At 35.3% G+C, this 25,241-nt stretch overlaps 1 protein-coding gene across 1 annotated transcript in view; it reads left to right on the top strand.

The window, feature by feature from the left end:
• LRCH2 (leucine rich repeats and calponin homology domain containing 2) overlaps window positions 1-25,241 on the top strand; it is a 104,662-nt gene that overhangs the window by 57,850 nt on the left and 21,571 nt on the right. The window contains exons 8-14 of the mRNA XM_070785332.1: window positions 320-431; window positions 876-973; window positions 1,070-1,128; window positions 3,040-3,147; window positions 8,767-8,832; window positions 21,461-21,509; window positions 21,588-21,704. Of these exons, the coding sequence (XP_070641433.1) occupies window positions 320-431; window positions 876-973; window positions 1,070-1,128; window positions 3,040-3,147; window positions 8,767-8,832; window positions 21,461-21,509; window positions 21,588-21,704 (609 nt within the window). The remainder of the gene's footprint in view (window positions 1-319; window positions 432-875; window positions 974-1,069; window positions 1,129-3,039; window positions 3,148-8,766; window positions 8,833-21,460; window positions 21,510-21,587; window positions 21,705-25,241) is intronic.

The following is a 25,241-nucleotide window of genomic DNA, read 5'->3' as shown; positions in this document are numbered from 1 at the left end:
TTCTATTACTGAACTATTTTATTTTAAAATTTTATTAGAAAAACAAACGAAAAATTTACTGGAGCTTTGAAGTAGATAGGCACTTGCACACATTTCATTTATTTTGCTTAAAAATGTGATCAGCATTGCATTTTATGACCTCAAGTTAAAAAAAAAAAAGACGTGCAGTTTTAAAAGCAAAACAGTAAACCTCATATTAATTTTTGGTTTTAAAACTGGAGATTTAAATCAGGTGTTCTGTACTTCATATATGTAATTAAAACAATCCTTATCATATATTTAAAATGCCTCATTTTTACTTTTTACTTATTGCATTCAGCCATCAGATGATGACACAATCAGCCTTCATTCTCAAGTCTCAGAATCAAATAGAGAGCAGACATCAAGAAATGACAGTCACTCAACAGGAAGTAAACCTGATTCTCATAAAGGTAATTCATAAAGTGTCTGCTGTTTTTATGTCATGTATATATATCCCTTTTTAAAAATGAATATATTTTTTAAAGTGGGCTTTAAAAATAATAGTGTGTGCGTGCTTGCTAAGTTGCTTCAATCATGTCCGACTCTGTGCAACCTATGGACCATAGCCTGTAAAGCTCCTCTCTCTGTGGGATTCTCCAGACAAGAGTACTGGAGTGGGTTGCCATGCTCTCCTCCAGGGGACCTTCCTGACCCAGGGATCGAACCAACATCTCTTGCATCTCCTGCATTGGCAGGTGGGTTCTTTACCACTAGCACCACCTGGGAAGCCCCCAAATTATAGTATCTTTGATCAACTCTTTTATTGAGAAAAAGATACTTTTTTCTAAGCACTGCAGTGGCAGAGCACACTGTTTACTATTCATGTTTTCTAATAAGTATTAATCTATACTTAGACCAGGAGGTGTATGATTTTACTGACGCCAACACAAATGATGTAGTAGTTCCTGAACAAGGAGATGCACATATTGGATCATTTGTTGCTTTCCTTAAGGTAAAGAAAACTTTGAACAAATATCAATACCAAGTTCTCCTTAATCTCACAAAAGTGAACCATACAATTTAAAATGATAACTTTCTTTTATATAAGGGAAAAGAGAAAGGTCCTGAAAAATCTCAGAAAAATGAAGAATTGGGAGATGCAAAAAGGTAAGCACACCTGAATTTGCAAATTGAAGTATTGCTTATTAATACTTGAAATATCACAGATATTTCTGAAGCTTGAATGAATAAATTCTTTGTTCATTTACCTGTTAAGTTCAGATAGTTAATTTGTGAATATTTCATCTGCCTGTTTTCCTCAATGAAGCTGAAAATTATAGTAAACATATAAGTTAAATGTAGTATATACACTGTTTTTCTCCATAAGTGTAATTATAATGTCCCCTATTACTATTATTGAAGAAAATGATACTTTCCCATACATTGCCTCATTTAAGCTATTTAGCTGTTCTTTAAAACAGATGGTATTGGTATAATTTGACCAATTGGGAAACTGAGACCTGGAGTTTCAAGTGTCTCAAACTGAGGTGTTCTGACTCTTGGTTTAATAAACTTTACATTACATGAGACTGGTTATGGTAATTTTAAGGGTATTTACTTCTTTATTTTATTAAAATAATTTACTTTGGATCTTCTCTGTATCCTTTATCTTATGAAATGATAGAAATTGACCTACCACATTTTTTCAGAAAAGAAAGAGTGTTTGTTGAATACCTACCATCTACCAGAATCTGTGCTACATGCTTTGCTATGTTTCTTACTTAATCTTCACTAAATCCTGCTGCTGCTGCTAAGTCGCGTCAGTCGTGTCCAACTCTGTGTGACCCCATAGACGGCAGCCCACCGGGCTCCTCCGTCCATGGGATTTTCCATGCAAGAGTACTGATGTGGGTTGCCATTGCCTTCTCTGTCACTAAATCCTACAGGGTGGATATTGTCCACATTTTTACAGATAAGGAAGGTAAAGCTGGGAGACTATAAAGTTTCTTATCTAAAACCACTTAGCTAGTGTCCACTAGAACCTGAGTCTAGCTTTCTGATCCCCAAGTTTTTCTCTTTTCTCTGTATTGTGCTTCCCTCAAATGACCTCATTGGAAACTTTTTAATAGTCATTAATTAATCATCTCTGGTGCTCCATAAGGAGATACAGTGCTTTGTTTTACTCTCTGTGTTTCATTTTTCTCTTACTTTCTCATGTTATTGCATGAGGACAGTTGTCTTACCTTGAGAGACTCCAGTAGCATGTAAGATATGGTAAAGATACAGAGTCTTAGGTTTGATACCATTGTTTATTTATTTACTTGCTTACTTGCCTACTTATCTTACCATGCAGCATGCATGATCTTAGTTTCCCCACCAAGGATTAAATCTGTGTCCTCTTCAGTGAAAATGCAGAGTTTTAACCACTGGACTGCCAGGGAAGTCACTGACACCATTTTTTAAATGAAATGCCTTTGGGATAAGATTGCTAGAGTTTAGAGAAAAATTTTAAAATTTCTTTGTTTTCTTTTGAATGATAAAAAAGATACATATATTTTAATGAATTTTTCTTGCAAATTTTCCAATCTTATCTGAATCTATTTTGCATTTCTACTACTTAAACATTTTACACAGAGATTTTAAAAATCAAAATAAATGAACTGATAAAAGCAGAGTGGTTTGATAAAATGAAAAATTTTCATAACATTTTCTATTTATTTCTAAAGATAGGCAAATAGAGCTCTGTGGTCCTTATTATACTCAAGATGGAGAATATGCATTGTTAAATTACTATGGCCATTTCACATTTCAGAAATTACAAAATGGTAATGCAGTTTACTTTGTTAGCCATTAATTATATTAATATAACCAGAATGCGACATTTCCTATTGAGTAGAGAGGATAGATATTAATATGTTTGTATATTCCTTCAATATTCTTTATTTCTTATTTTAACATTTTAAATACAAGAACATTTCATGTGCTATTAAAAACAAAAAAAGGTTTCTACATCTGAAAGCTGGCATAAAATATCATCTGCCTTACTTTTTGGATAATCATGTTTATGTTACCTTTCAGACTTGGGAAAGAACAACTACTTACTGAGGAAGAGGATGATGGTTTGAAGGAAGTAACTGATTTGAGGAAAATAGCTGTTCAGTTATTGCAGCAAGAGCAGAAGAACAGGTATTTTTTTCAGTAATGAGATTTAAATGGGCAAATTTTATAATCATTAAATTTGATATTTAAAGATTGTCAAACAGTAAACAAGAAGACCGTCTACTAAAAGATAATAGGAAATACTTAGGAAAGAAATATAAAATTACATATATAATTAACAGAATACTTTATCCTCATATAGTCATTCTATTTATTGCTTCAGTATCTTTTTTATTCCTTTGTGCTAAATAATAATAATTGATATTCATCTTAGCTCACAATAGCATGATATGTTATAAGCATTCTTTCCAAGTACATGTCACAAGTATATAGTGTGCTTTTTATCTGATTTTGAGTTACTTGGGATATGTGTAAACTCCTTAAAATTGAATTATATAATCACTGATTAAATCAGTGTGACAGTTTGAGAATCACAGGTTCACTTTAGTCTGTGTCTTGGTCAATGAGCATTTCTCCCTCTGGCTAGGCTTTCGCCAAATGCATGTTATTGGCAATGAGCAGGACCTTGTGTTAATGAGTATAAAATCAGTGCAAGTCCATTTTTTATACAGAGAAGGTTCTGCGTGCTGCTGAGGGTTGGCTATTATTGCCATCTTCATGTATTGAGAGTGCTACATTTATATTAATAATTTCGAAATAATAAAATAGAACTGAGATTTTGTTTGTTTGTTTTGAGAAAATTAAAAGAATAATTTTGGTGCATTTAACTTGGATAACTGGTATGTTTTTTACATATTCAAAGCAATAAATGTTTATGGATCACAGGACCATGTTTTAGGATGTTTAAAAAAGTATGTTGGCATTTGCTTAAAGATGTTTTGAAAAATAATTACTATTAAAACTTATTCAATGACTGATGTGTGGTATTAGGGGCCACTATAATAGTTTTTAAAATAACCACTAAGTATCTCTTTTTGCACTGCTACTACATTTATAGAATTAAAAACCGTACTAGAAAATATATTTATCCCTTCTATATCTAATGTATCCTCATTCCCAATTGACATTTTTCTTCTGTCATAACTCTCTATCACGCTTTTCTGTCATCCTTTTTGAAGCTTATCTTCTAATCTTTCCTGTGATTCATTTCTAATGGGCCTTTTTAAAAATTGACTACTTATGAGGTTGTATGTGTTTTCTCCCCTTCAGTATAATTCAAGTATTGATGGCCCCATTGGTTTAAGAGTTTTGATGAAGCAAGCCACCACCTGCTCTATGTAGTTTACAAAGTAGTTAAGTTTCTACCTCCCCTACTTGGCAGGTGAAAAAATTGGATTTATCATTATGAACAGAGAATATTGATTTTATAAGAACCCACAACAATATGTATTTCCCTCATGTCAAGAATTGCATTTGAGTGTATAATTTTAGATTTTAATATAGCCATATATATCATTTCTATATTTTCATTTTTCTCCTATTGTTGTATTAGTTTTACATCTATCCCTCTGACTTAAATTACTCTTTCAACCTAAATACATCAAATGATGTTTCATAGGTCTTGCTTTTTGATAGTTTGTAATAAATACAAAGCAGTACCTAGCTCTGCCTTGTACATAGTAGGTATTTGTTAGTACTGTTACTGGTTAATTACTTGAAAATGAGATCAAATTTAAAGCTAGTAGGAACCATTAATGTAGTTAATATGTTCTCTCTACATAATTTTTGTTATTTTTGAAATTTATGCAAAATTAATTTCTTTCTCTGAACTGTTTCCATTCTCCTTTTCAGATGTTAGTGCATATAAATATAAGAGCTTTTTGGATTAATAATCAGTGACATTAATATTATAATAACTATGTCTAATTTTTGAAGGCATTAAAATTTTATGATATCTGGACATAAAGTAAGGAGTACATTTTACTTTTAAAATATGTAATCTATAGACAGTTTAGATCCCTAGCCAATTCTGTTCATGGCTAAACTTAAACTGGGCTCAGAATTTTCTTATGCTGAATCTATTATTTTCTCCATTAAATCATATCATCCTTCCTTCTAAAATATCCTGCTAATGCTTATATCTCTTAGATTTAGATAATTAAAATTATTGTTTACTGTTACAACACATAAATTTTAGTGAGTCTAAAAGTCAAAAGTAATCTTCTAAAAGAATATATTCCTTAGAGGATTTGAGTTTTTATACCTTCTCTGGCTGTAGATTTCCCCTTTCACAAAGTATTGTTTTAGATTCTAGCTTTATTAAATGAATCTGAAATGCTATTTAAAATTGCAAATCAACCAGAAGTTTTGATATTTCTTTTTAAGTTTTAATATAATTGTTGCAATGTTTTTGTCTATTTATTGTTAGTCTTGATTTAAAATAATTTATCTGGGGTAAGATTATTCTTGTATAGCAAGAAGTACCACTTAGGATTTCTACTTTGACTGTATGCTTATTATTTAGCTGTTCTTTAGCTAGCTATTCGTGGAAAGTAAATGCAGTGTTAACTCTCAGCTAAATCTAAAAGAAGCCAGCCATTGTTCTTCAAAATTAGAGGGAATTTAAAAACAGCTTATGTTGAGTTCAGTGATGATTTTCTTAGAGCATCTTTGCCACTTTAGTTCACACTGTTTTTTTAAAAGATATATGTAATTCTTTAATAAGGTTTATACTAGTACTTGGTAGATGAAACTATCCTAGGAAAATAACAAGAGAATATTGCACAGAATTAGTAATCAAAAAGGGTGGGAAAAGAGATCACCAAGTAAACCATCAAGTAGATAAATCCTAAGTGTTCAAAGTCTGAAACCTAGTTATTTATAATACTGCCCTTCTTTGTCTAATTGAGATGCATATATTAAACTACTTTATATTGACAGTTTATTGTTAAAATTTTAAAGCTAATCTTTATCCTCTTTCTTAAAAGATCGGATTATTTTTACTTGTATTTGAGTGTATTGAAGTCCCCTTGAGTCAGTGACCTTGTCTATATTAAAATAGCTGTTCCACAAATCATAATTTTATTTTTATTATAATTTTGGAAGTTAAATAAAAAACTATTATCTTAAAATAATATTGCTCTGTAAATTATTTAACCAATTCTTCAAATTTCCACCAACTCTACTTATGTATCTTAGTGTTAGAGAAGTGGCTACTGTTCTTTCTTATACTGATTTTCTTACTATGTGGCTTATTAAGTAAATGTTTAGCTGGCTTCTTAAAATTTGATTTTCATGCTAAGAAATGATTATATGAAGACTTTTGCAATGAATAGCTTCCGTTGATTGGTTCCCACAGCATGTTCATTCCTGTTAGCTTATTCTGTAGTATTTTCTAATATATATTTACTTTTAATAATTATTTGATTTGCTTTTATGTGTGTCCTGAGAGTTTTTACTTACTGTGGAAAGATGTACTTCTGAGTACTATGTAATACAGTTAAATTTTAAAAAGTAATTATGAAAAGTTATATTGAAGTATAATTATTTAAGGATCATGTAAAGCAAAATCAGATTTGGAGCAGTTTAGTATTTTAGTTTTGAATTATAGAAATTATGTACATTACTTTTTCATGTGATTTTTTTTCTTTTTCTGATCATATGAACTCTTAATTTGAGGAGCATTATGTTAACTTCTAGCTTGTTATAACTAATTAGGTAGTTCTCTCAACCCTTAAAATCTATCCATTCTTTCTTTTCTGCTTGCTTTACTAATGACTTCCCTATCCTCTCCCAAAACATCTTACTTCTTCCATCTTTTGGTTTGGTTGATGTACGTGAAATATGAATACAGACGGAGGCCTTTATGTTATAGAGCATCATTCAGTGAAAAATTCTTCCAGAGGACCAGAGCAGCAGGACGTGCATCAAGGTATCTAGAGTTTGTGGACACCTTAAGTATTAAGTGGCCAGGTTAATGCAACTGAATTATACATATACTCTTTTACCTAAAATTCAGTACTGGTACCTGGATTAGGGAAGTGTTTTAATAATCTAGAACAGATATTTAGATAAAACAGACATTTATTTTGACTCTGAGTATCACACAGTAAAACATTAAATATCAATGTACAGAGTAAAATTTTTCAGAGAATTTTTAATATAAAATATATTATATCAGTAAGTAGAGCTCAATATTTTTCTTTCTCCTCTAATGTGACTCATGCACATTAGTAGTCACAACACTAGTGTGTGTGGTGTGGGGAGAATTCTGAATTTACTGCAGTGGGGAGCATTGTAGTTTGATGCCCCCTTCCAAGGGAATAATTCTGACCCTCCCCCTCTCCCAGGAACTTTGCAGTGTTAAAAAGGATATATCTCCTTTTTAAATCAATTTTTTACTTTTTCAGTTTTATCGAGATATAATTAACATACAGCCTTGTATAAGGTGTTTGGTATAATGATTTGACTTCCATAAATCATGAAATCATTATCATAAGCAGTTTAGTGAACATCCATCATTTCATACACAGATAAAGAAACAGAAAAAATATTTTTCCATGTGAAGAGAATTCTTAGGATTCACTTCCTTTTTAAAAAATTAGTCTTTAATGATATATTTTTTCCTGATGTTCTTAGATATTTTATTATCTAAATTCCTCTGCATTTGGGGATTCAATACAATTTTAGTGCCTGTCCACACAAAGAAGAATAAAGATGTCAGTAATCTAGAAATTACTTGGTGCAAAGCTACACTGCTTTGTATGTGATACTTGTCATTTGCCTCTCTCTGTAGCTTCCTCCTGTTGAGGCTCTACTAGATCTTAGCTAGTGAGAAAAACTGGGGTAGTGGAAATTGGTTTCTTTATGAAACCATCTTTCTGTAATTATGAACTTATATTTATTTCATTATATATTTTAATAGTCAATATGTATCTTTAATTTGAAATTCTCTTCTTCTGTGTACTCTTTTGATAGTTGACATCTGGTTATATTATTTTGAATAAAAGGCAGATATTCTACTACCTATAAAACTAAACTTTAAAATGGAAAATTAACATTTATATCCATAGTAAATAGATAAATATTAATTCAAATATATTAGTTACTTATATTAAAGATAGATTATTATTCATTGCTTTTGACTTTGAGATCAATACTTAGAATTCTATAAAATTATGAACAAATGGTTCTCTCATGTAATGGTTTATCAGTCTTTATTTTTCTTTCTTTTTTTGGTTTTCTTCAAATATATTGTTTCATTCTGTTATTAAAAGTTTTATAGACTTGTGGATTTTTTTTAAAGAATTGAACCTTAGCGCTGGCTTTGCATTTGGAATTAAAGTTTATTATTTGGCAAAATGATTGTTTATTACTTCTACATGGCCTTATCATTTGCTATGCTGGGAAAAATGAAGTCAGTTATGATGATACTTAAACAATCTGCATCTCTTTATCTTCTATCTCAGCTAAAAGTTTGATATGCACAGGAAAATAACATGGCTGGAAAATATCCAAGCCTCGATAAAGGGTTTATAAAAGAAAATGCATGGAAGAATTGGTGAGCTTCATTCCTTCATAATAGCCAGTGAACTTATGGGCATCTGATCTAAATAATATTTAAATATTGTTTTCTAGCAAAGATCTTCATGGACCAGATGCAGTTTATTATCGACATTTTTATATCATGTATATACACTATTCTCTTTAATATATTATGAAATTAATGTGCTGATTTGCTTCTAGGATTCTTAATCATTCAACTTATGTCATAAGAAACAAGCCAAAACAAACTATGGAATGCGAAAAGAGGTATAAAAATATCTTAGTTCTTATGGTCAATATTGTATAATGAGAGTTGATCCTTTGACAGTAATGTTCCTATATGTAGGTTTTAATAGAATAATTGATATCAATTTAATATAATGAGATAATTTAAAGAAGAAATGGCTTTTTAATTTTTTTAATGTATTATACAATATAAGTTAAATTGACTTTTGATGTAAACAAATGCAAGAATGCTGACTTAAACTTTTTGTGCTCATACCTGCATTTTGTTTTGATGACAGAATCATTTATCCACCTGTTGTTGTTGTTCAGTCGCTAAGTTATGTCCTACTCTTTGCAATGCTGTGAACTGCACTACACCAGGCTTTCCTATCCTTCACTATCTTCCTCAGTTTGCTCAAACTTGTGTCTATTGTGTTGATGATGCTATCCAACCATCTCATTCTCTTGCTCTCAATATTTATCCATTTAGCAGACATTTATTGTATTAGTATTATGATCAGGAATAATGTGTTATCATTGATTGTATTTGTTCTCTATGTTATAGTTCACTTTTTAATTTCTTTTTCATTAGGTTTTATTCACTTCTTCTATATGAATACATAGTCTAAATCCAGACATATGAATTCCAGAGAACTAGAGGACCTTGAAAGTTTCTATTTATTCTTTTTGGTGGTTTGAAAATTTGCACCAAACTCAACTTCTGAGTTATTCCTATGGGAATGTAAAAGTTGAAGGCTAGGGTGTGGGTACAGAATAACACACAGAGAGAATTAACATTTGTTAAATGGTTGTTGTATGTATACTATTCTTAGTGTTTTAGCTGTATGATCTCATTTAATCCTCATAATAACTTAAGAAGTTGTTGCTATTGTCATCCCCATTTTATAGGTGAGAAACTGAGGCTCAGAAATTGCCATAGCTTTTCAGGGTCACACAGCTAGTAAATGGTATAGTGAGAATTTAAACCCAGGAAGTCTGGCTTCAGAACCCCAACTTTTAATGTATGGAAACAAGAACAGCTTGCTTTCTCCAGATGCATACATTTCATTGATGTCTTTTCCAAACTACCTTACAATCCAAACTGGACTTACTTTTCCCAAATCTATTTCTTCTCCTGTATAGTGCACCTTGAGTGAATGTGCCACTGTTTATATAGTCAACTTTGGAATCATTGGAAATTGCTTTCTCTTACACATTCTTCCCAATCCAGCCAGTCACAGAAAACTTTAGCTTGTTAACATTATTTGTATCTTAACTTCTTAACATTATTTACATCTGTCTCAACCTCTCCATTCCTGTTGCAGTGATGTTGGCTCAGGCCCTGTCTTTTCTACGTTTCTACCTGGACTATTGCAACAGTTCGCAGCCATACCTCGTTTCTCAAGTTTGGCCTACCTTTAAATCTGTTTTCTGTGCCAATGGTGTAAGAGTGATGGTTCTTTTTTTTCTTTTTTTTTTTTTTAGAGTGATGGTTCTAAAGCACAGGCCTGACATGTGTTTCCAAGTTATTAATCTTCTTTTTCTAACTTTTAGAATAAAGCTTAAAATGTTTGGCTTAACCCACAAGATTGAAGTGAGTTTCTGCCTAGCTTGTAAGCCTCAGCCTGTGTACTCTTGCACTGGCACGTTTTACAGCTAGGAACCATAGTACTCCTTCCTTTATTCCAACATGATTTCATATCTCTGTGTTCTGTGTCCTGGTGTTTCTGCTGGAATTGCCCCTTCTTCTTCCATTTTTCACTTCAGTTCAGTCGCTCAGTCATGTCCGACTCTGTGACCCCATGAATCGCAGCACGCCAGGCCTCCCTGTCCATCAACAACTCCCTGAGTTCACTCAGACTGACGTCCATTGAGTCGGTGATGCCATCTAGCCATCTCATCCTCTGTCGTCCCCGTCTTCTCCTGCCCTCAATCCCTCCCAGCATCAGAGTCTTTTCCAATGAGTCAACTCTTCGCGTGAGGTGGCCAATTCCTCCCAGCATCAGAGTCTTTAACAATGAGTCAACTCTTCGCCTGAGGTGGCCAAAGTACTGGAGTTTCAGCTTTAGCATCATTCCTTCCAAAGAAATCCCAGGGCTGATCTCCTTCAGAATGGACTGGTTGGATCTCCTTGCAGTCCAAGGGACTCTCAAGAGTCTTCTCCAACACCACAGTTCAAAAGCATCAATTCTTCGGTGCTCAGCCTTCTTCACAGTCCAACTCTCATATCCATACATGACCACAGGAAAAACCATAGCCTTGACTAGATGGACCTTTGTTGGCAAAGTAATGTCTCTGCTTTTGAATATGCTTTGGGTTGGTCATAACTTTCCTTCCAAGGAGTAAGCGTCTTTTAATTTCATGGCTGCAGTCATCATCTGCAGTGATTTTGGAGCCCAAAAAAATAAAGTCTGTTTTTTTCTTTAAAAAAAAAAAAAAAAAACTGTTTCCACTCTTTCCCCATCTATTTCCTATGAAGTGATGGGACCGGATGCCATGATCTTCGTTTTCTGAATGTTCAGCTTTAAGCCAATTTTTTCCCTCTCCTCTTTCACCTTCATCAAGAGGCTTTTTAGTTCCTCTTCACTTTCTGCCATAAGGGTGGTGTCATCTGCATATCTGAGGTTACTGATATTTCTCCCGGCGATCTTGATTCCAGCTTGTGTTTCATCCAGTCCAACGTTTTTCATGATGTACTCTGCATAGAAGTTAAATAAGCAGGGTGACAATATACAGCCTTGACGTACTCCTTTTCCTATTTGGAACCAGTCTGTTGTTCCATGTCCAGTTCTAACTGTTGCTTCCTGACCTGCATATAGATTTCTCAAGAGGCAGGTCAGGTGGTCTGGTATTCCCATCTCTTTCAGAATTTTCCACAGTTTATTGTGATGCACACAGTCGAAGGCTTTGGCATAGTCAATAAAACAGAAATAGATGTTTTTCTGGAACTCTCTTGCTTTTTCCATAATCCGGTGGATGTTGGCAATTTGATCTCTGGTTCCTCTGCCTTTTCTAAAACCAGCTTGAACAATTTTTCACTTAGCCTTTAGAATTCAGTTCAGGTATAAGATAACTTTTTATACCCAAATCTAGAAACATTCATCTGTCTCAAATTTCACTTGTGTGTATGTGTGTGCTCAGTCATTCAGTCATGTCCAACTCTTTGTGATCCCATGGGTTGTAGCCCACCAGGCTCCTCTGACCATGGGATTCTTCTGGCAAGAATACTGGAGTGGATTGCCATTTCCTCTTCCAGCAGCTCTTCCTGACCCAGGGTTTGAGCCCTCATCTTCTATATCTCCTGCATTAAACTGGATTTAACCCACTCTCTCCCTTTTTGAATACTGATTCTTTATCTCACATGTTTTTTGTCCTTGAAGTTTCTGTTATTACCTTCCTTCTCAGTTTCTTTCCTTTTTTAATTTATTTTAATTGGAGGCTAATTACTTTACAATATTGTAGTAGTTTTTGCCATACATTGTCAGTTTCTTTCATTTCTATCTTAAGCTTCCTCACCAGGTTCCTAACATTCTCTTGAGAAAGCCCCAATTACCCAAACTTCAAAATGGTGGTATTCAATCTTGGCCTTTTCTTTACAAAACTCTTACTTTCACTTTTCTCATTTTCAGAACAGTCACCTAATTTCTTCTTTAAAAACAAAACAAAATTTTAGTTTTTTCCTGTTTATCAGAATAATGTAGCTTTATTGTTTAAAAATAGGAAAATTTTGTCATAAAGGAAAAAAAGAATCATCTATTATCCTACTCCCCAGAGATGACAAGTCTTAATATTTTGGTATTTTCCCCTTAAACCAGTTTTCTGTACATATGCATGAACATCTGCATGTGCATGTGTATTTCTGTGTACATATGTATATATATACATACACACACACACAGCAGAGTTGTATTGCCTGTTACCTACTCAACAGCTCTGCTAGGATGTATGATGCATTTGAGACTTAACCTTCCCATATAGCACTTTTAATCATTCTCTTTGTCCCTCAAAACTTAACTCTTCTTGCATTTTTCCCCATTTCAGAAAATGTCAGCTCCATCCTTCTATTAATAGTTGCTCAGCTCAAAGACCTCAGAGTCATCTGTAACTTGTCACTTTCTTTCACATTCCACAACTAATCCTTTAGCAAATTCTATTGACTCTACCTTCAAAATATGCCCAGAATCTGATCATGTCTTACCACCTCCACAACTATCACCCCAGCCCTAGAAATCTCTTACTTCAGTTATAACAGCCTTCTACCAAGTCTCCTTTCCATCCTTGCTTCTCTCTAGTCTGTTTTCAATTAAAAAAAAGAAGAAGAATCAGATTGGTATTTTTAAAATGTAAGTTGCATCATGTCATTCTTCAGAATTTTCTAATGATCTCTCATTTCATTCATAATAAAAACTAGGGTCTTTTAAGGACTTGTGAACCTTTGCATTATTTGGCTCCCTACTGCATTCCTTTTGCCTTGTTCTTCCTGCTTGTTAATTCTTCTCTAGTTATACTGGCCTCCTTGTTGACTCCCAATACTCCCAAGTTTCCCACCCCCTCAAAGCTTTTGCCTCTATTGAAATGATTTCCTCTCAGAAAACCATATGGCTTATTCCCTTGTCTTTACGTTTCTGCTCAACTTTCATTGCTTCAGCACGAGATTCCCTGGACAGCTTAGATAAAAGAGCGTCTCTTCCTCATTCCTTCTTCCCTTTTCGCATACCCTGCTTTACTTTTCTCCACAGAACTTAGTACTGTCTGACATTGTAAATATATACTTTTTTACCATCTGACATTCTCAGTACTTTATTATTCATATCTCAGACTTCTTTATTTGTTCATTGTTTGTCTTCACCACCCTACCACCACCTGGGTGCAAAACAGTGTTTCTTTTATCAATTAATCAGATCAGATCAGTCACTCAGTCATGTCCGACTCTTTGCGACCCCATGAATCGCAGCACGCCAGGCCTCCCTGTCCATCACCAACTCCCGGAGTTCACTCAGACTCACGTCCATTGAGTCAGTGATGCCATCCAGCCATCTCATCCTCTGTCGTCCCCTTCTCCTCTTTTCCCCAATCCCTCCAAGCATCAGAGTCTTTTCCAATGAGTCAACTCTTCGCATGGGGTGGCCAAAGTACTGGAGTTTCAGCTTCAGCATCATTCCTTCCAAAGAAATCCCAGGGCTGATCTCCTTCAGAATGGACTGGTTGGATCTCCTTGCAGTCCAAGGGACTCTCAAGAGTCTTCTCCAGACCACAGTTCAAAAGCATCAATTCTTTGGCACTCAACTTTTTTCACAGTCCAACTCTCACATCCATACATGACCACAGGAAAAACCATAGCCTTGACTAGACGAACCTTTGTTGGCAAAGTAATGTCTCTGCTTTTCAATATGCTTTGGGTTGGTCATAACTTTCCTTCCAAGGAGTAAGCATCTTTTAATTTCATGGCTGCAGTCACCATCTGCAGTGATAGGAGACTATTTGAAATTTCCAACACTGTGAATTTGTCTTTCTCTTTAAAGTTCTTTCATTTTTCCTTCATTTATTCTAAAGCTGTTATTAAATACATAAATGTTTAGGATTATAATGTCCTTTTGGTGGATTTACATCTTTGTCATTATAAAATGACTTTTTAAATATTCCTGGTTAGGGTGGCTTTTTTGTGTGTGGTGTACAGGGTCTTAGTTCCTCAATCAGGGATCAAACCCATGCCCCCTTCAAGAGATGCACAGACTCTTAACCATTGGACCGCCAGGGAAGTCCCCTGGTTATATTCTTTGCTCTGAAGTATACTTCCCTGATAGTATAGAGTCACCTCAGCTTTCTTCTAGTTTAGTTTCTTTCTGAGTGTTTACATGATATATCTTTCTTCTTCCTTTTATATTTAACCTATTTGTGTCTTTATGGAGAAAGGCAGTTTCTTGTTGTTAGCATATGGTAGCATCTTCCTTTTCTATCAAATCTGACAATCTAACTATTAATTCCAATGTTAGGATTTTTAATATTTAATTGAAACTACTGGTATTAATGGATTTAAGTCTACTCTATCATTAGGTGTTTAAATTTTGTCTTATGCATTATTTTTAATATCTTCCTTCTTTTTCTCCTGTCTTTTGAATTACATTTTAAATTCCTATTTATCTCTGTTGTGGGTTTATTAGACATAACTAGTTGTTATGTTAGTGATTGTTTTAGGGTTTAAAGTATATTTAATTTATCACAGTCTATCTTTAAGTGCTATTATGCCATATATATATATTGGATAAGAACAAGAGTATACTTCTATATCTTCCCTCCTGGCCTTTGCAGTATTGTTGCCATACGTTTTACATTTGTGTTAACATCAGTTCATTTCAGTTCAGTCGCTCAGTCGTGTCCGACTCTTTGCGAACCCATGAACTGCAGCATGCCAGGCCTCCCTGTCCATCACTAACTGTCGGAGTTCACTCAAACTCACGTCCATCGAGTCAGTGATGCCATCCAGCCATCTCATCCTCTGTCATCCCCTTCTCTTCCTGTCCCCAATCCCTCCCAGCATGAGAGTCTTTTCCAACGAGTCAACTCTTCACATGAGGTGGCCAAAGTACTGGAGTTTCAGCTTCAGCATCATTCCTTCCAAAAAACACCCAGGACTGATCTCCTTTAGAATGGACTGGTTGGATCTCCTTGCAGTCCATGTGACTCTCAAGAGTCTTCTCCAATACCACAGTTCAAAAGCATCAATTCTTCAGCACTCAGCTTTCTTCACAGTCTAACTCTCACATCCAATAATGACTACTGGAAAAACCACAGCCTTGACTAGAGAGACCTTGGTTGGCAAAGTAATGTCTCTGCTTTTGAATATGCTGTCTAGGTTGGTCATAACTTTCCTTCCAAGGAGTAAGTGTCTTTTAGTTTCATGGCTACAATCACCATCTGCAGAGACCCTGGAGCCCCAAAAAATAAAGTCTGACACTGTTTCCACTGTTTCCCCATCTATTTCCCATGAAGTGATGGGACCAGATGCCGTGATCTTTGTTTTCTGAATGTTGAGCTTTAAGCCAACTTTTTCACTCTCCTCTTTCACCTTCATCAAGAGGCTTTTTAGTTCCTCTTCACTTTCTGCCATAAGGGTGGTGTCATCTGCATATCTGAGGTTATTGATATTTCTCCCGGCAATCTTGATTCCAGCTTGTGCTTCTTCCAGTCCAGCGTTTCTCATGATGTACTCTGCATAGAAGTTAAATGAACAGGGTGACAGTATACAGCCTTGACGTACTCCTTTTTCTATTTGGAACCAGTCTGTTGTTCCATGTCCGGTTCTCACTGTTGCTTCCTGACCTGCATATAGGTTTCTCAAGAGGCAGATCAGGTGGTCTGGTACTCCTATCTCTTTCAGAATTTTCCACAGTTTATTGTGATCCACACAGTCAAAGGCTTTGGCATAGTGAATAAAGCCAAAGTAGATGTTTTTCTGGAACTCCCTTACTTTTTCGATGATCGAGTGGATGTTGGCAATTTGATCTCTGGTTCCTCTGCCTTTTCTAAAACCAGCTTGAACATCTGGAAGTTCACGGTTCACGTATTGCTGAAGCCTGGCTTGGAGAATTTTGAGCGTTACTTTACTAGCGTGTGAGATGAGTGCAACCATGTGGTAGTTTGAGCATTCTTTGGCACTGCCTTTCTTTGGGATTGGAATTCTAGTCCTGTGGCCACTGCTGAGTTTTCCCAATTTGCTGGCATATTGAGTGCAGCAATTTCACAGCATCATCTTTTAGGATTTGAAAGGGCTCAACTGGAATTCCATCACCTCCACTAGCTTTGTTCATAGCGATGCTTTCTAAGGCCCACTTGACTTCACATTCCAGGATGTCTGGTTCTAGATGAGTGATCACACCATTGTGATTATCTTGGTCATGAAGAACATTTTTGTACAGTTCTTCTGTGTATTCTTGCCACCTCTTCTTAATATCTTCTGCTTTTGTTAGGTCCCTACAATTTCTGTCCTTTATCAAGCCCATCTTTGCATGAAATGTTCCCTTGGTATTTCTAATTTTCTTGAAGAGATCTCTATGCTTTCCCATTATGTTGTTTTCCTCTATTTCTTTGCATTGATTGCTGAAGAAGGCTTTCTTATCTTTCCTTGCTATTCTTTGGAACTCTGCATTCAGATGCTTAAATCTTTTCTTTTCTCCTTTGCTTTTTGCTTCTCTTCTTTTCACAGCTATTTGTAAGGCCTCCCCAGACAGCCATTTTGATTTTTTGCATTTCTTTTCAGTGGGGATGGTCTTGATCCCTGTCTCCTGTACAGTGTCACGAAGCTCAGTCCATAGTTCATCAGGCACTGTCTATCAGATCTAGTCCCTTAAATCTATTTCTCATTTCCACTGTATAATCATAAGGGATTTGATTTAGGTCATACCTGAATCGTCTAGTGGTTTTCCCTACTTTCTTGAATTTAAGTCTGAAGTTGACAATAAGGAGCTCATGATATGATCCACAGTCAGCTCCCGGTGTTGTTTTTGTTGACCGTATAGAGCTTCTCCATCTTTGGCTGCAAAGAATATAATCAATCTGATTTTGGTGTTGACCATCTGGTGATGTCCATGTGTAGAGTCTTCTCTTGTGTTGTTGGAAGAGGGTGTTTGCTATGACTAGTACGTTCTCTTGGCAAAACTCTATTAGCCTTTGCCCTGCTTCATTCAATATTCCAAGGCCAAATTTGCCTGTTACTCCAGGTGTTTCTTGACTTCCTACTTTTGCATTCCAGTCCCCTATAATGAAAAGGACATCTTTTTTGGGTGTTAGTTCTAGAAGGTCTTGTAGGTCTTCATAGAACTGTTCAACTTCAGCTTCTTCAGCATTACTGGTTGGGGCATAGACTTGGATTACTGTGATACTGAATGGTTTGCTTTTGAAACGAACAGAGATCATTCTCTTGTTTTTGAGATTGCATCCAAGTACTGCATTTTGGACTCTTTTGTTGACCACGATGGCTACTCCATTTCTTCTAAGGGATTCCTGCCCACAGTAGTAGATATAATGGTCATCTGAGTTAAATTCACGCCTTCCAGTCCATTTTAGTTCGCTGATTCCAAGAATGTTGACGTTCACTCTTGCCATCTCCTGTTTGACCACTTCCAATTTGCCTTGATTCATGGACCTAACATCCAGGTTCCTATGCAGTATTACTCTTTACAGCATTGGACCATGCTCCTCTCACCAGTCACATTCACAGCTGGGTATTGTTTTTGCTTTGGCTCCATCCCTTCATTCTTTCTGGAGTTATTTCTCCACTGATCTCCGGTAGCATATTGGGCACCTACAGACCTGGGGAGTTCCTCTTTCAGTATCCTAGCATTTTTCCTTTTCATACTGTTCATGGGGTTCTCAAGGCAAGAATACTGAAGTGGTTTTCCATTTCCATCTCCAGTGGACCACATTCTGTCAGACCTCTCCACCATGACCTGCCCGTCTTGGGTGGCCCCACTGGGCATGGCTTAGTTTCATTGAGTTAGACAAGGCTGTGGTCCTAGTGTGATTAGATTGACTAGTTTTCTGTGATTATGGTTTCAGTGTGTCTGCCCTCTGATGCCCTCTTGCAACACCTACCGTTTTACTTGGGTATCTCTTCATGGCTGCTCCAGCAAAGTGCAGCCACTGCTCCTTACCTTGGATGAGGGGTATCTCCTCACTGCTGCCCCTCCTGACCTTGAACATGGAGTAGCTCCCCTTGGCCCTCCTGTGCCTGCGCAGCCACCGCTCCTTGGACGTGGGGTAGCTCCTCCCAGCTGCCGCCCCTGATTTTGGACTTGGGGTACCTCCTCTCAGCTGCTCCTCCACAGTCGCAGCCTGGCACTCACGAATGCATCCCCTGACCTCAGACACGGGGTAGTTCCTCTCGGCTGCCGCCCCGACCCCGGACTTGGGATATTCAGTTCAGTTCAGTCCCTCAGTCATGTCCAACTCTTTGTGACCCCATGAATCGCAGCATGCCAGGCCTCCCTGTCCATCACCAACTCCCGGAGTTCACTCAGACTCACGTCCATCGAGTCAGTGATGCCATCCAGTCATCTCATCCTCTGTCGTCCCATTCTCCTCCTGCCCGCAATCCTTCCCAGCATCAGAGTCTTTTCCAATGAGTCAACTCTTCGCATGAGGTGGCCAAAGTACTGGAGTTTCAGCTTCAGCATCATTCCCTCCAAAAAAATCCCAGGGCTGATCTCCTTCAGAATGGACTGGTTGGATCTCCTTGCAGTCCAAGGGACTCTCAAGAGTCTTCTCCAACACCACAATTCAAAAGCATCAATTTCTTCGGTGCTCAGCCTTCTTCACAGTCCAACTCTCACATCCATACATGACCACAGGAAAAGCCATAGCCTTAACTAGACGGACCTTTGTTGGCAAAGTAATGTCTCTGCTTTTGAATATGCTGTCTAGGTTGGTCATAACTTTCCTTCCAAGGAGTAAGCGTCTTTTAATTTCATGGCTGCAATCACCATCTGCAGTGATTTTGGAGCCCCAAAAAATAAAGTCTGACACTGTTTCTACTATTTCCCCATCTATTTCCCGTGAAGTGATGGGACCAGATGCTATGATCTTCGTTTTCTGAATGTTGAGCTTTAAGCCAACTTTTTCACTCTCCTCTTTCACCTTCATCAAGAGGCTTTTTAGTTCTTCTTCACTTTTTGCCATAAGGGTGGTGTCATCTGCATATCTGAGGTTATTCATATTTCTCACGGCCATCTTGATTCCAGCTTGTGTTTCTTCCAGTCCAGCGTTTCTCATGATGTACTCTGCATAGAAGTTAAATAAGCAGGGTGATAATATACAGCCTTGACGTACTCCATTTCCTATTTAAGACCAGTCTGTTGTTCCATGTCCAGTTCTAACTGTTGCTTCCTGACCTGCATACAGATTTCTCAAGAGGCAGATCAGATGGTCTGGTATTCCCATCTCTTTCAGAATTTTCCACAGTTTATTGTGATCTACATAGTCAAAGGCTTTGGCATAGTCAATAAAGCAGAAATAGATGTTTTTCTGGAACTCTCTTGCTTTTTCCATGATCCAGCGGATGTTGGAAATTTGATCTCCGGTTCCTCTGCCTTTTCTAAAACCAGCTTGAACATCAGGAAGTTCATGGTTCACATATTGCTGAATCCTGGCTTGGAGAATTTTGAGCATTACTTTACTAGCATGTGAGATGAGTACAATTGTGCGGTAGTTTGAGCATTCCTTGGCATTGCCTTTCTTTGGGATTGGAATGAAAACGGACCTTTTCCAGTCCTGTGGTCACTGCTGAGTTTTCCCAATTTGCTGGCATATTGGGTGCAGCACTTTCACAGCATCATCTTTCAGGATTTGAAATAGCTCCACTGGAATTCCATCACCTCCACTAGCTTTGTTCGTAGTGATGCTTCCTAAGGCCCACTTGACTTCACATTCCAGGATGTCTGGTTCTAGATGAGTGATCACACCATCGTGATTATCTGGGTCGTGAAGATCTTTGTTGTACAGTTCTTCTGTGTATTTTACATGGGTATTATTCTTACTTTAGTCAATTTTTTCTTTAAAGAGATTTAATCAGAATAATGTCTTCTATCTTTACCCCTTTAGTTACCATCCAGTAGCCTTAGTTCCTTTGTGTAGTTCTGTATTTCCATGCATATCATTTTCCTTCTATCTGAAAGAACTATTTTCACATTACTTTTACTGCTGGTCTGCTGATGTTGAATCCTTCAGTTTCTGTAATGTTTTAAAACGTCTTGACAATTCCCTGGTTGTCCAGTGGTTAGTTCAACCCCTGGTCAGGGAACTAAGATCCCATAAGCCACATGGTGTGGCCATAAAAGAGTATTTCACTTTCATTTTTGAAAGATATCTTTGCTAGTATACAAAACAAAGTTATCAAATGAGAATTTTATACTAGCATATATATATATGAGAATATATTTGAGAATTTTGTTTTCTTTTGGTACCTTAAAGAGGTTTTTCTCCTGTCTTCTGGATTGCAGTGTTTCCTTTGAGAACTCTCTTGTCAGTTTACTGAGCCTAATGTGTATTTTTTTTCTCTGGCTGCTTTTTATATTTTATCTTTATCATTTGCTTTTAATTTAATTGTGATGTATCTTATTGTAGTATTCGTCTTTTTTTTTTTTTTTTTGCTTGGAGTTCATTGTGCTCAAATTTGTGTGTTGTGTGTTTATTGTTTTCATGAAATTTGAAATTTTGAAGTCTTTATTTATCTTCATCATTCCTATCACATAGCATATATTATTTTGGAACTCCAATTATATTAGGTCACTTGAAGTTTCATGCAGATCATCTAAAGAAATTGCATTTTTTTTTTTAGTTTTTGGTAATGAATTAATATAATAAATATCCTATAATATTTTTGACTATATATCTCCAGATACTACATTTCTTTTGGGCTCAAAAGTCTTTAGAGTAGCTCTATGCATAGGGTGTTATTAAATAATAAATGCATTTTGATGTTTTTTAAACGAGCATAAGTTAATCAGAATTGAATACGGTTTGTAAAAGTTTTATGTTATTAGTTCAAAGCATAGGCATGGGTAAATTCTTTAGATTTCTGGTAAAAAGAAAAAACTGATAATTTTATAATGTTAAAAATGTATACCTAAGAGTAATTCTAAATATTTTAAATAATAAGCCATTTTTAATTTTTTAGTGTCTCAGCAGATGAAGTTAATTCACCATTATCACCCCTCATATGGCAGGTAAGAAGAAATTAAATTTCTGTTATATCTAATATTTTTTTCTCATTTATTTCATTAAAATAAATTATCTTGTTACAGCCCTTAGAAAATCAAAAGGATCAAACAGATGGGCAGCAATGGCCAGAATCTCACCCTATAATCTGGCAGAGTGAAGAAAGGAGGCGGAGCAAACAGATTAGAAAAGAATATTTAAAGGTACTTTATTCAATTATAAAATGTACTTTGTAATTATTAGTTTTGATTTTACCCATTTTGTTTTACATCAATATGACAGAATATAACTCTCTAGTTAAATATAGTAAATGTGTTATTTTATCTTGATTTCCTACATGCATGTGGTATAATTATATGATCCAGTTATTTCCATAAAATTTCAGCCATTCAAAATAATTAAGAGTAGATCAGAGTGAATTGTGATTTTCCAGATACTTTACAAGAAATATGAATGTTTACTACACTGATTGTTGTAGCTATATGTAATAATGTTTTAAAAGAATTGCCTAAAAAGGTCTTTCATTGAGTTTGTTTCAATAGAGTTGACACATTTTCACAATTAGCATTTAACTGTTTCAATGTAAATAAATGCTATTTATATAATTCTAAAAAGCCTCTCCCCCATTTTCTTATTACCTTAATATATTTCTTAGGATGATGTTTTGTCTCAATTAAAGGCTCAGGCCATCTGAATTATCTCAAATTTCTAGTTAGCAGGATTTTAATGAAATTTCATTGCATACGCCTTCGTAAACATTGAAATATTTTTTGTCTATTTGTGATTCAGGTCTGCTGTATTTGTAGTGACCAGTCATTAGAATTGGAGTACTCTTGAATTTGTTATTGGAATTTCTGATTCAAATGAACAGTGAAAAGAAGTTCCTGCTCTATTCAGCAAATGTTGTTGTCTTTGTGGACTTTTTCTGTTTCCCCAAACCTAATTTTGTCTAATAATAAATACATATATAAGTACATAGTTCTTATTTCATGCTGTTATCAGTTTGATAAAAGTGGATCTCTATGCACACTGATCAGTTTTCTTTTTATGTATGTGTAACATATATTTGGAAGTAGTATCATACGCCCAAAACAAAAATGTTATATGTCTTAGTCTGTGTAAGTTTATGCTGTCAACAAATAATTACTGGATCCTTTTAATGAGCCTCATGTTACCTGGTCAATATGAGAGATAATGAAGAAATAAAAGACAAAGGGAAAAAGGGAAAGACATTCTAGGTAGAACCCTGGTCAATACCCTTTACAAATCTGCAGTTATATTTACATTCTGATATTTATTAATTTAAAGTCCCCTTTTTTTGTTTATGGAACTTGAACAAAGGCACTAAAGGAAATTTGTTAACAGATAAAACTTGATGAGTAACTGATGATGTGGTATAAATTTTAATATTTTTAACTAATAAAAGAGATTTGATATTTATTTGATCATTAGTGTAGTAAAAGCATACAGATTCTGTTTGTCAAAATACTTATATATGGCAGTTAGTAAGTGCCAGGCACTGTTCTAAGTACTTACTTTACAAATATCAACTCATTTAATCTTTATAACAACCCTATGAGTAAGTACGTTTATTACCATGTTTACTTTATAGATGGGCAAATTAAGGCACAGAGAGGCTAAGTAATATGCTCCAGGTCACTTAGGGTAACAAACGTCTGAGTTCATTGAACCCAGAGCCTGTGCTGTGCTGCCTGTTGATCTACTGGGATAGCCTAATACCAAATGAACACTTTTGTGTTTTTAATTTATTGTAACTCAAGTAAAACTCTCAATAAAAATCTTAATATAAGCCTCAGTGAACCTTAAAAAATAGTTGTTTGATTTAATTAGAATAATTTGTTGTTTAATATTTTGTTTTCTATGGCTTAAGTATACCTTCCATAATATTACCATTTTATAAGTTGCTAAGGGATCAAATAAGATAATATTTGAAGAGTCCATAATCATCATTCAACAAATGTGAATTTCTACTATAGTTAATAAAGTAGGTGCAAAGATAAGCTTCAAGTACTGGGAAATGTTTTAAACAGATATGTAGTTCTCCTCAATAGTCAGAAGATGTCAGTGTTAGGACACTGTAAGAAATTGAATGTCAACAATTTTTTCCTAAGATGTTAAAAAAACTGTAAAATTGAGATACTACTGCTAAGTTGCTTCAGTCGTGTCCGACTCTGTGCAACCCCATGGACGGCAGCCCACCAGGCTCCCCCATCTGGGATTCTCCAGGCAAGAACACTGGAATGGGTTGCCATTTCCTTCTCCAATGCATGAAAGTGAAAAGTGAAAGTCAAGTCGCTCAGTCGTGTCCAACTCTGAGCGACTCCATGGACTGCAGCCTACCAGGCTCCTCCGTCCATGGGATTTTCCAGGCAAGAGTACTGGAGTGGGGTGCCATCGCCTTCTCCTGAGATACTACTAAGTGAAGTCAAAAGTGTTGTTCAGATTTGCCAGTGTTTTCATGGTTAAAATATCATCGATTTCTGTGAAGTATCTTTCTTTCAAAAAGAAAATTTCTTTTAATCACTTATCCCTCAGGAATTAAAAGGCTTACTCATAAGATATAATATTGAACTTAATTTAGATACATAGTTAATGTATACTACTCTAGAGATATATATCAAATTATCACTAAACTCACTCAGTGATGGCTCCTTTAACTTGCTTTGTTATGAAACATAGAGCTTTTGTGCAACTTTACCCCAGCACATATAAATGACTGAACCACAGGATTTCTTTGTTTGTGTCCCATGGTAAATTATTCATGATGCTGTTATTTAGGAGATTTATTGAAAATGTGTGTGTGTAAACTCTAGCTCTCCAGTTTCTTAGTTGCTGGGACTGGTTTGGGGAGGTATGTTTTTCAGGTAAGCCCCTGAGACGAAATTAAAAAATGTTTCAACATAATTGGCCAGATAATGTGAGTAAGAAGATAATTTAGGTCAAACTATATGAGTAAGTAGATCATTGTAGGAGAGTTATGTTAACTTTTAGACTCTTGGCCACCCTTGTTTAGATTACTATTCTAGTAAATAAAATTTAATGTCATTGTTGCTGAAATAAAACCACTGCATTTCTCAAAGTAAAGGTATTCCAGAAAATACATTACTTTAAAAAAAAATCTTAGAGAAATGTGTTAGTATATAAACAAAGTATGAAAATCTAACCTTTTGTTGATAATGTTCAATGTAAATTAGAAGCTTTCATTTCTTGTAATGAAATGATGGAATATTTCATCATGAAATATTGGAATGAAATAATGGAATGACAATACAAATTTCTAAATGCATTTGATTCTTTTTTAAATAAAGTTAAAAACACTAGATAACTGTTCTAAATTAGTTTTTTAACATAGTTTATTTATTTTAATATAAATTTATTTATTTTAATTAGAGGCTAATTACTTTACAATATTGTATTGGTTTTGCCATACATCAACATGGATTATTTGATTTATTTAAATGCGATATATATATTTGTCTTCAAATGTATCTCGTTACTTTTGTGATAAAGCATTATGACTCTTAGAATACTTATTTAATTTTGTAAATATAGTACGATAGTTTAATTAGGCTTAACCTGAAGGAAAATATTTTTTCTGACTGTGTTTAACTGTACCAGAATAGGGAAGCCAGCTGGGCTTGTGAAGTGAATTGATTTGTTCTGAGTAAGTTTGTGCACAAGTACTGTCTTTTCTGTGAAGTTAATATGAGCTTCAGAGA

The sequence above is a fragment of the Bos indicus genome, chromosome X (assembly GCF_029378745.1).
Source record: "Bos indicus isolate NIAB-ARS_2022 breed Sahiwal x Tharparkar chromosome X, NIAB-ARS_B.indTharparkar_mat_pri_1.0, whole genome shotgun sequence".
Taxonomy (NCBI): domain Eukaryota; kingdom Metazoa; phylum Chordata; class Mammalia; order Artiodactyla; family Bovidae; genus Bos; species Bos indicus.
Note: the sequence above shows the minus strand (reverse complement) of the source record. Positions and strands in the feature narration are given on the sequence as shown.